At 40.8% G+C, this 12,410-nt stretch overlaps 1 protein-coding gene across 10 annotated transcripts in view; it reads left to right on the top strand.

The window, feature by feature from the left end:
* Positions 1-12,410, top strand: part of CADPS2 (calcium dependent secretion activator 2) — a 528,181-nt gene that overhangs the window by 196,491 nt on the left and 319,280 nt on the right. For all 10 annotated transcript variants that reach the window (XM_061640133.1, XM_061640131.1, XM_061640132.1 and 7 more), the window contains 2 exons: positions 2,515-2,595; positions 6,876-7,112. In XM_061640133.1, coding sequence (XP_061496117.1) covers positions 2,515-2,595; positions 6,876-7,112 — 318 coding nt within the window. The remainder of the gene's footprint in view (positions 1-2,514; positions 2,596-6,875; positions 7,113-12,410) is intronic.

Raw genomic sequence — 12,410 nt, 5'->3', positions numbered from 1 at the left:
TTTCCATAGAATACTGAGAGAAAAAGGCAGTGAAATCTTCAGATTCCAGGTTGAAACCTCATCTTATGTTTTTAGTGCCTGAGCTATGCTTTAGATATCATTCATTTGACCACATTACTCCCCAAGAAGAAACAAAGGAAGCAGCTGGATAAATGTGTTGACTCTCTATTGATGGCTTGTGTGCAATATCTTTGGAACCTTTCTTCAAGCTGTATGAAAGGCAGTAAGAGTATATCAACACAATGCCAGGTGTACCTTTTCAGGAAGACTTTCTGTACAATGATTAAAAGAGATGAGGGTTTGTTTTATTGCTTTAAGTAAGCTGGCAGTGATATGTTGGGTTCTACAAGGTTGAGCAATGGTTAAGAGTCTTGGATCACTTTCAGTTTATTATGCAGGAGATTATATGCAAGAGAGATATGTGACATAAACATCCATAGTTAACAGCAGTAGACCCCCAGCTCCGTATAGAAATGGGTTATAGATATATTCCATTTTTTTCTTAAAAGTGACATATGGAAGTTATGCAGCAAGTACCCAGGGATCATTAGCATCACAGAGGTTCTTCTTTGTTAGGCTCTGAAGATTAAAAACAGCCAACAGTGTTCTATCAGAAGGTATTTGAGTACCTTTAGGGCAGAGACAGGGAACCTGTGGTCCTCTGGATGTTGCTGGACTCCAATTGGCCCCAGCCAGCATGGCCAATGGTCACGGTTGATGGGAGCAGTCAGGGCCGGCTCCAGGAATGTTGGGGCCCTTGGGCATCAGTTTGCCCTGGGCCCCAGCATGTGTGTATGTGTGTGCCCACCTCGCACGCATGCATGCGCCCCCTCACACGCATGCATGCAGGCCCCCCCACACCCCCACCTACCTGTCTGCTGTCTTTTACCATTGCCCTTAACAAAGATGGCAGCTACGGTTTCCCTAAGTGGATGACACCTCCACCGCCATCTTTGTTGATGGCACGCATGCGTGCTATGCACATGCATCTCTGCCATCAACTAAGATGGTGGCAGGGGCTTCAGTACCTTAGGGAAACCGCGGCCACCATCTTTGTTAAGGGCAATGGTAAAAGACAGCAGACAGGTAAGTGGGGGTGGGGGGTATGGGGGGCCCACGGATCACAGAAGGGGAGCAGAGGGGCAGCTGAGGGGGCCTCTGTAGCTCCAGGGGCTGTTGGGCCAGTGCCCCACCTGGCTGCCCTTTAGAACCAGCCCTGGGAGCAGTAGTCCAGTAGTATCTGAAGGGGCTACAGGTTCTCCATCCCTTCTTCAGGGGACCGTTATGGAAGTTGTGGAAAAGCAGACTTATAGAAGAATAGGACAAGAGTGTTGGACTTGAAAGATGAGCTAATAAATCCTGGTGCCTTGAAACCTGAAAGATGATCATAGGCCATTGCCATCTGTCCAGCAACCCAGGGGACCAGGCTAAAAATGTATCCTGCCAAAGGCATCTGGAGTGCTTTAATTACAATACATCCTACTGTGTGTTGTGCCCACTTTTTGCTTGGGAAGCACTGTGATTTTGATTGTGTGGGCTTGTTTCCTGTGCAAAGGCAGTGCTAACATGGCCCTATCTTTGGTACAGTGGGGTAGAATGAATGGCCTTGGGGCCCTTGCAGCTCTGTGATTCTTCTTGAGCTGCCATTCCATGTAACACTTGCCAGAACAGGAGCTATGTCAAGTAGTTCCCTGAGGTAATAAGTTGATAGCAGTCTTATAACACACCCAGAGAGTCACAGAGTTAACAATGCATTTTCATCTGTTTTTTAGCAGGCCCCTTGTCATCTGAATGCCTTTCTGAGTTACTCTAATGCATTCATACTCATCAGTGTGCTATGTTTCAGAAATACATTCAGTGAATTTGTGTGAATAATTAAGGTGCCTCAGTAAATGGCTTTTTGGAGTAATGCAGCTTTTTACATGGCAGCACAGCGGTCGTTAAGATTGTTCAATCTATAAAACAGCCTATTGAATTGAAAGCAAAATTCAGCATACTATTTTTAAAAAAGAAAGTTTCTAGTACTGAAGATAGATTTGAAAGTGTATGGGCCATGACTAATTAAATTTTGGAAGCTGGAGAGAGCAAGTAAGATTTTCTGGGGTGGGACTGCCACTTGCTGCAGTCATCTTTGCTTTTTTCATCACTAACATGCAAATGTACTTTAGACTACAAATAATCCAGTCTTTTTTTTTCTCAGTGTAATTTGGGCTTACTTTGCCATGGCATTTCTAAGGTTGATTTTAATCCAGAGTACTACACTGGCCAGTCTGTAGATCTGTTTACCATGCACCACTTGATACAGCCATTCATTGAAGGGTGCTTCTTCGATATTTAACTCTGCCCTTGAGGGCAGAATGAATTAACAGTATGGTGTTTCCCTGTCATTATTTATGCAAGGTGATAATGCATTATTTTTTCAGAGTCAGAATTTTGTTTTGTTGATGCAAATGTCAAATAGTCTGCCATGTTTCATTAGTCATTCATTTTAATTTCCTTTCCCCTTTATCCAAGCTGGACAATGCAGATGAGCAAGCAGCCCAGATTAGACGCGAACTTGATGGGCGTCTCCAAATGGCTGACCAAATGGCAAAAGTAAGTTTGGGTTTTTCTCTCTCTCTCTAGCTTGGGTTTTTCTCTCTCTCCTCCCCCCCAACTATTGCTTGTTTCATTTATTCATTTAAATATTTCTATATTACTATTCGCTAAAGTTCAATAGCAATTTACAGTTTTCTTTTTAAAAATCCAAAAAAGGAACAATAAAAATATAATACAAACTGAAAATGACAGTGCAGCGATCAATTAATTCCCAAAGGCCAACTGAAACAAAGTTTTGAAATTGTTCTGCAGAAAACAGGAAGGAGGCGGCTAGATTTTTCTAGGAAGGAAGTTCCATTGGTAGTGAGTCTTGCTCTGGTGGAGGCACGCACGCACACACACACACACACCACAATAGGGTGGAATGTGAGGCATGGCCTCATCAACAGGTCTTCAAGGAACTACATTAGGCCAGTACAACCAGTGCTAGCTTTGGATGTGTTTAGGGGATCACTGATGTCTGACTATTACTGGTATCATGGAAATCAGTGGGATATTTGAGTTGACCAAATATTTTTGTAGATGATGATACAGCCCTTCAAACAAGTCCACAAAAGATACCAATTAACAATTTTTGTAAGCTAAACTTCTTGGCTATGCATACCTTGTTGGTATTTAGAAGGTTTTACAAATAAAATATCTTATTATAATGTAGACCTTTCCCACATTAATTGTTGTTTGCGTCCCATTTTGTAACAATAATCCTGCAAACATATTTAAAACTCATTCTAAAACTTCCTTTTAAACACAATGGGCAGGTTTAGGTGTAGTGGCCAAATTGCAGTTTGGTCATGTGGTATAACCCTCAGACTTGTGAACTCTCCCCTCCCCGTGCACTCTAATTCTGTGCCAGATTTCCTAGTTCATGCAAACCATGGTTTATCATTACACCTGAATCAACAAAGTATGTTTTGTCATTGCCCTATAAATCAGAATTGGAAGTTCACTAGTATGGTTTTCAATTCTGTTTTGTAAAGCAGGCACAAGCCATAGTTTGCCTATTGAGGTGCAGTGGCAAACTGTGGTTTGCCTGGTATGGAGGAATTCAAGCATTCAAAAGGAAGGGGAGAGTGTTCTTGCACTCAGGTCCTGCTTGCGGGCTTCCCCCAGGCACCTGGTTGGCCACTGTGAGAACAGGATGCTGGACTAGATGGGCCACTGGCCTGATCCAGCAGTCTCTTCTTACATTCTTAAGGGTTGCACAGAAGCCGAAAAGGTGGACCTAATGGCCAAACCATGGACTAGCCATTTATGTCTAAACTATCTCAATGTTTTAAGACAAGAAGCAGATATGTAGTTCAGGTATCTGCTATAACAGAGCCACAAACATTTAAGTTTGGTTTCTCTTTCACATTCTTGAAAGATTTTTTTTTTTCATTTCTTCTTTGCAGGGTTCTCTGCTTGAATGTTCCTATATTAATTTCAGGTCACTGCATAGAGGGAATAGAAATGTTAACTATTCTGTTTAAAGGCCAGTTTAAAACTAATGTTTTAGGATCACAAACATAATCATTGATGGAAAAGTGTATTGTGGGAGTCTTGAGAGCATAAAGGTCTCTTACATTAAGTAATCACAATGAACAATGGCAGCATACAATTTATTTTTGGCAATCCAATTAATTAGTATTTATCTAGACATCATTTCCTATGCATAATACACTATGAAAACATGCATAGGAATTGTCTTGAACAGCCTTCACCAACCTAATAGCCATCCAGATGTTTTGGACTGTAACTTCCATCAGGTCCAGCCAGTATGCTGTGCTTGCTGGGGCTGATGAAGGGGGTTGCAATCCAAAACATGTGGAGGGCACCAGGTTGGCAAATACTGGTCTTGATAGATCAATAGACTTTGGTTAGGTTTATCTAGCCATGTGCCTCGGGACATTCAGATGCAGTTCGTGACAGAGAGGCATCCTGAGTTACAGCCTTCCCCAATGTTGGGTCCCCAGATATTGTTGGACTACATCCTTAGCAAACATGGCCAATATTTAGAGATGATGGGAGTTGTAGTCCTGCAACATCCGGGGACCGAAGGTTGAGGAAGACTGCTCTATTGTTTATCATTTGTTACTCAGAGATATATTGCCACTGAGCACCATTTTTTACTATTATACAGCATCAGCCCAAAGGTCCTTACCTAATTTCTTTTAAAAATGCAAGACTTTTTGGGGAGCTCTCAAAGATTGGCTTGAAGTGTGCTACATTTGTGTCTCTTGCTTGTTAATGAAGAATTTTAAAGAGCTCTGTTAAGTGTAATGTTTTGACTACAGATACTTTAAAGGGTTTTTCAAGCATGCAGCTTGTTTTATAAATAAAATTTATTAATTGAAATGAAAGCACCAATACTGCTATTAAAGCTGTCACACTTTATAATGCACAAATTATACTCCTTACTCAGCATAAAAGATGAAAGATGCCCCCTAGTGGGGTTTAAGAATATTCCCCATATAATCTGATCCAGATTGTAAAGAGATGGCCTAGGATAGTATTCAGGTCTAGTCCTACTGACCTACTGAAGTTAATAGACATAACTAACATAGGTTCATTAATTTCAGTGGGTCTTCTCTTAGTAGGACTTAGTTGAATACAACCCACTGGCTTCAGGAGGTGGCTGAGCTGTCAAGAATATGGTCACTTAGACAGGCTTTATAAGTAGACTGAAATACTATGCAGAATGCAAGTGTATGGGAGCAAACCACAAATTGATAATAGTCCAGAGGTTCTTTTAATACACCTTTCTAAATTGGGCATCAAAAACTGCTCAAGCGTCTCTCTGATTAAAACCAACAGTGCAGGCACTGATGCTGCTCTAGCCTTGCAATAAGAAGGATAAGCAGACTGAAGGGGGAGGAAAAACCTATCACTTTTTAATGTCACTTACACATGAGTAGGAAACGCGTAAGGAATCTAATACCCTTGCTGCACAAGTCTAAAAATGCATACTGCCTATTATCTATGAATGGTTGGCAGAACATGGGTAATCAGCAATGTGTTTCCAAGATGTGTGTGCCAGGTATTCTCATTTACCCCTCTTTCTATTCCCTGTTGATGTCTTTAATAGAATCAGAGTAGTTTAATGGCTGGACTGAGGCTGAGGGTGGTGAGATTCAAATTAGTGCTCATCCATGAATTTCACCTTGAGCAGCTTTCAGCCTCAGTTAATTTCCAGGTTCATTTGAGGCTAAGATGCAGGCCTGGCTCTAAATTGGGGAGGGGGCTTTGGGCAGGTTGCCCCCAGTATCTGCTGCTAGTTTGGTTCCCCAACAACGGTGCTGCTGCCTCTCACTCACTAGCAACTGGCTAGCAACCTTCCCCCTCGTAGGATCACCCAACTGAGGTGACCCTTGAAGGGGCTAGGAGCTGAACAGCTGAACAGTGCTACCTTCACCAGAGGAAGGGGCAGGTCCCAATCTCACCCTTTTAAGCACATGCGTGAGCAAAGGGGAGGCTGCCAGGAGACCCAAGCATTATCAGAGTCGAGAGGGGAAGGCCAGGCAAAGTGTCAGCCTCAGTGAGCTCTACCAGGGCAGGTGAGGCCCAGCAAATGCTTCAGGTTGCTGGACATTGATGTCATGCTTGCTAAAATGAGCTCCTTGGAGAAAAGGTCAAGTGCAGTCTTAATTTTTTTTAAAAAAATGCAAGTAAGTTAAAATAACTTTAGAAGAAGAACTAGCAGCAGTGCAATTAGCATAAAAACAACAGCAGGATAAAAATTCTATAATTCTAAAAGATTTTAAAAAGCATGACTGAATAAAAAGTTCTTCAGCCAGTGGCAAAAAGACAAGGTTACATGCCACACTAGCCTCAAGGGAAGTTATTTCAAAGCAGGGGTGGGAACCTGTGGCTCTCCAGCTGTTGTTGGACTCCGAGTCCCATCAGCCTCAGCCAGCACAGCCAAAGGTCAGGAATGATGGAAGCTGTAGTTCAGCAACATTTAGAGGGTTATAACTGTGTTCTAAAGCATGGACCAAACTAACTGTAGGAATAGATATTCTTGTTTCCTTCGAGCATCCAGTTGTCTAATTTCTCAGCATTCCGAAGAAATTCATGCAGCTGCCTAGTTGGAATTAAGATTAGGTTACTGTGGACTTTTTACCTGTTCTAAATAATCCTTTACAAGGGCTGCACTGGCTTTTCAGTTAACAGTGTATAGAACATATTTTTATATTTATGTAAGAGCAAATACCAGATAATCAGGCTTGTATTTATCTGAAGTAAAGCATATAGTGACTGAACAGTAACTTACACTCTGAATTTTCAAAATTATTTTCAAGGAAAGAAAATTTCCAAAGTTTGTAGCAAAAGAAATGGAGCACATGTATATAGAAGAATTGCGGTCTTCAGTGAATTTGCTAATGGCAAATTTGGAAAGTCTTCCGGTGTCTAAAGGTGGTCCAGAATTTAAATTACAGAAGTTAAAGCGATCACAGAATTCTGCTTTCTTGGACATAGGAGATGAAAATGAAGTTCAGCTGTCAAAATCTGATGTGGTGCTCTCATTCACGTTAGAGGTAAGCACACATATCATGTAATACTTGTTAACAGTTTAAATTACTCTTGGATATTCTGTCTCCTTGGAATAGCTCAGTTTTTTATGGTTAAGAATTTCTAAGACACACTATTTATGTAGTCCAAACTTCAGAGTTATCCACTGGCAGACACTCCATTGGAAATTTTATGGGTCTTAACGCTGGCAGAATGTTTCAAAGCTCTCAGGGCTGCAAAGTGCAAATGTATGTAAATCTCTGCTGCTATTGATAGCAAAATGCTTAGTAAATGTTTCAGGTTGTCAGGTAAATTTCACTTGTGTAGTCACCTTTTGTGTAAATGTCATGTTACCTTTCCAAATCATAACTTTAGCAGTACAAAAGAATAATGATGAAGACTGCTTGGTCAGATCTGGAATTCTTCAAGGGTCCATCTTGATTGTTGTTTTTTTGTTCTTGTCTTTTATCTCAGGACCTGTTCAGAAATAGTAACCAATGTAGCCCTTTTTAAACTTTGCCACTTGAGATTGCAAGTGGGCCATGGAGGCAGGGGTGGTGGGGAATGTATATTGGGAAGAAGCACATGAAGGTGAATTGCAGCCTAAAGCCTCTCTCTCTCTGATTATACAGGGGTCCACAAATTTACTTGATGTGGAATTTCCTGTCCCTGTTGGCAAGTGTGGCAAACCCTTATCCTTGTCCTGAGTTTCAAACTCAAATGGAGAGCAGGAGATTGTCCCTGTAATCACACTGTGCTGTGGAAATGCTTGGAACATTTCTCAAAAGCAATACAGGGCCCTGCCCTCCTCCTGAACTTGGGGCTGGGAAGCAGGCTAAGAGATTATCTTGAGCTTTTACACTGGACTTTAGAAGTTCATCAAGGCTAGACAAAGCTTATTGATTCTTGCTGCTATCCAAGTTGGACTGAGCAGGAGGTTGGACTCAGTGGCCTTCCAACAATACTATTCTATGATTCTGTAAGATTTTCACTAACCGGGAGGTTTGTTTTCTTCCTCTCCTCATTCCACTCAAAACTTTTCAACATGGGAAACAATTCAGACATTCTATCTCTTACCTGCGGTCTGAAGTGGTACCCTCAAGGAAGAGTGCCAGTTCTGCTTTATGTGCAAAATGATGTGCTTGTTTTGCACATTTCTTCCCAGTACACTGATACAGCCAGTTAAGAATTCTATGAATAGGAACATGTAACTTTAAGTGTAAACTCCATCACATTTTATGAAAGTGCTACAGGCACTACATTTGATTGGTCTTGGTGTCAAAATTAGAGAATATCAGCACAAAAGTTCTCTTCCATCATCCTTTCCTTAGGTTTTAAGAGAAAACAGTTATAACATGTATGGTGCAAAGGTTTAGGATCACCATTTGTACAATAATGATTAGTTTGATTTGGGATGCCACCTTTGCCCCCACCCTACAAAGTCCTAGCAAAATCTAGGCTCATGGATTGAATGTGGTCCTTCAGGCTTCTCTGTCTAGCTCTTTTCCCAGGCCACGCCCCTTCAGAGATCCTGATCCCCATCCTGCTCAAGTGCTTTTGCCTGAGTTGAACTGTGTTAATGCTTCTTGTTTGCCTGGATGGAGGATGTGTGGGGGGGTGAATGTGTAGAAACCTCTGGAATGTATTTTACTGTAAAAAGGATAAGAATCACATCCATTGCTCCACCCACTTTTTGTTTCTGGCCCATTACCACTGGCATGTGTTCCCCCGGAGGTTTGCTCTCAAGTGAATGTGGCCCTTGGACTGAAAAGGTTTCCCCACCCCTGCTCTGTGGAGAGGCAGCTTGGGACCCTCTCTTCCCTGTCATGAACATGTTGCAACCAGGCGACCCTTCCCACTCTCTGCCCTTAGGTCAAGTACCTCCCACCTCCAGCTCAATGCCATACATTTTGGAAATAAATAAAAAGTAAAACTAAGGCTGCAGTTCTAAATGCACTCACTTAGAAGGTAAGCCTCACAAAACAGAGTGGGCCTTAGTAAATCTGCATAAGATTGCTCTCTGAATAAGAGATTAGACAGTTAAAAAGCCTGATGGTGTACAGGAGAAAACATAGATAAGAATAACTGTACCAACCCCCAGGTTGACTGCAAAGCTTCACTCTACTGACTTACTAGAGATTATCAAATCTAAATAGCAGTGAAATGCACTGTTGTATATGCCATATATTGAGGAGAAGATTTTGCAGCTATTGACTGCTTTGTCTTTGAATTTGCATTGGACATTTAAAAAAATTTTTTTAAGAAGCATTAATTATAGTAATGGGATTTATCCATATGTGGAAACTATTACCTCTATCACAGTATTGGTGGGGTTTTTGTTTTTGCTTTGGTAAACAGGTCTTGTGGGACATAATCTTTTAAAATGGATGCAAACCTTTCTGCAGTGTTCCTGTATTAATCTGGAAAGTGGAAGCTGCTTTTACAATTCATAAATCAAATATATAAATCTAATTGCAAATCAAAGAAAGTGGTGTCAGTAGCTGCTAGACTTGGTGTGCTGAAACTGCTGTTCAGTCAAGGATGAAGTTTGACTGGGACCGTAGTAATGTTTCATAAGGAGACAGCTTTGTATTTCACAGGCATTCCCACCACAGATGGGGGCATTATTACAAGGGGCACAGGGTGATTGCTTCACAAGCTGGCTGTGTTATGAAAGGACTTATTTGCTGCCCTTTGAATCAAAATTGTTGAAAGCTGTGGCAGAGGGTGGGCTCTGGCTTCTACTGAGTTGAGAGAGGCAACACAAAAGCAATCTGCAAGCTATCTCTAAGCCAATAGAAGTATGACTTTTTGTATCCTAGGACTATCACGATCATTCAGGTCTCTTTGCTAATAAAGAAGAATGGTTTCAGAGACAAATGCTCACTCTAATTAAAAAGAGAAAAATGAGCACAACATGGTTTTGTGTATGAAGAAGACAAAGCCAGACTTGCTGTAGAAATAGGATCCTTCTGTTATATTTCCGTTTGTGCTACAAATATGAATGAACAGTTATATTAAGCCAGTATTCCCCAAACGTTTGATATCTAGACTATACTTTTTTTCTTCCCCTGGATTAAAATGAAAGGCATACTTCAGTTTACACTCAGAACATATATATTGATTGCCAGTCTGTTTCTGGGCACAAAAAGTTGCTCACACTAGTGTTGAAAGCCTTAAATGGGTTAGGCCCCAAATATCTGAGACCACCTCCTTCCCTACAGACCCTCTTGGGTGTTAATATTAGCAGAGGGGCGCTCTTGATAGTTCTCCTGCCGTCAGAAGTTCAGGAGATGGTGTCCCAGGAAAGGGCATTCTTTAGTGGCAGCCCCTAAGTTGTAGAATTCCTTCCCCACAAAGGAAGCAACTTCACGGTAAAGTTCTCGGCTGAAGATGCACCTCTTTACCTTGGCCTTTGACACCTGAGATGGGTGTTTCCAGATTGCATCCTGTTTGTGTGACTGTAATTTATTTTAACTATTTTTAATCAGGCATTTTAAATTGTTTTAACCCTGGGACCTGCTTGTGAAGGGCGGGTAATAAATTTAATAATAACTTTGATGGTGATGGTAGTAATGATGATATGTTCCATTCTGCTTCCAGAAATATATTAACCTCCTCCTTGCAACTGCAAAACGACCCCATTAATACTCTCTCCAAATGTGCTGTCCACCTTTGCCCATCTGGGTGGGGTTCAAGGATGATACCATGGAGTTTGTGGTAATGCTGATGCTTCTGGGATCCTCCTGCACCTGTTGGTTGTAGCATGGGCTATGTCTGAGAATCCCGGTGCTTTCTTAACCCCACCTATGGGTTGCTGTTATCCATAACCTGAAAGTGTAGCAGTAGGGTGGGGTGGGAGAAAGGGGTGCCTGAGGCCTCCTCATAATGACAGACATAGCTTGGTAGATCTATCTCATATGGTGTCTTAATACAGCATGAGAAGTATATTTGCTTGATGTTGCTGTTGAAACATAGTTTGCCTTCCCTATTTTATCTGAACACCGTCCAAGGTGTACTTTTCACATAGCTGTTGGATTATTGTGATATATCCAGGATCTGTTTTGTATGTGTGTGCACATGTGTTTGATCTTTGCCCCTTGCCATTTTTGTCCTGTACTTTAATTTTTCTGTCAGAAACGTAACTGCTTGCTATGAATGGAGATAGATATAATAACAAATAGTAAAATAGAAAATAATAGCTTGAGATAGAATAAATAATAATAATAAAATTTTATTTTTGAGTCGCCTATCTGGCCGAATTAACGTACTCTAGGCGACGTACATTAACATAATAAAATAAATACAATATAAAGGCTGCTTCCACTTTCCAATCTAAACCCATGCTAGGTATTTACTCTGCCACACTTTCTTCACTTACTTGTCATCAAATAATTGCGCTTCTCTGTTTTCCCCTTGGGTTTTGTCTCTTTGAAAGCCCCAAGACCCTGACTTCTTTGAGAAAGAATTGTAGTGCAGTCTTCAGAAGTAGGCTGCCTTATGCTGAACTTTTTTTTTTAATGAGGCATTGTTTTAATGTGTGCAGTGACATATTGGGCAGTTGCAGTTCATATTTCAAGCTGAATCTGTCAAATTTGCACTTTCTGAAACAATATGAGAATTAAAAATCAGCCATCCATCAGAATGTGGGCTTACCTGAATTTTGTGATGCACTTCTCCAACCACTGTTTACAAAAATGCGTATGTTTGAGGAAAGTGTGCATAAAAATGAGTATATTCATGAAAATAGCATACAAACATGCGTTATATAATGAGAAATGGCTTGCAAAAATGTGTGCAAGTAGTCAAAACTGCATACAAAATGAGCTTGTTTAGAGAAATTCTCGCTAAAATGCTGAAGAATTTTCATTAGATTTTTTATCATGAATTTCTGCAGAAATGTGGAGAACTGAATTTAAGATTGCAATAATGAGAAACAGAGAAAACCAAAATTGACAGATCCTTCCATCCCTAGCCACATGTCTACTGCACATCTTGACCACTACCTTTCCTGTCAATACCGTTTTATGCTTAATTTATATTTTTCAGTTGTGCTTAATGCATATGTGTGTGTGAACTACTCATGCAGTAGTGCTTAAATGAAAAGTGTTATAGCATAAAGTATTTTTTTTTAAATGCTGCTTTTCTGCTCAGTGACATTTTAGTGAGAGGTGGTCTTTAATCCTAAAACACTTTAGTTTAGTTTTAAAAAGTCAAGTAACCATGTAATAACATTAGACACTTGTTAGAGAAGTACACATGACGGAGAATAATGTGCACAGCCAGATATTAAGTTTGCTTCAGCAACCTATGGTCAGAGGCAG

This window comes from Rhineura floridana, chromosome 8 (assembly GCF_030035675.1).
Source record: "Rhineura floridana isolate rRhiFlo1 chromosome 8, rRhiFlo1.hap2, whole genome shotgun sequence".
NCBI lineage: Eukaryota > Metazoa > Chordata > Lepidosauria > Squamata > Rhineuridae > Rhineura > Rhineura floridana.
The sequence above is the reverse complement of the archived record's forward strand: the minus strand, read 5'-3'. Positions and strand labels throughout refer to the sequence as shown.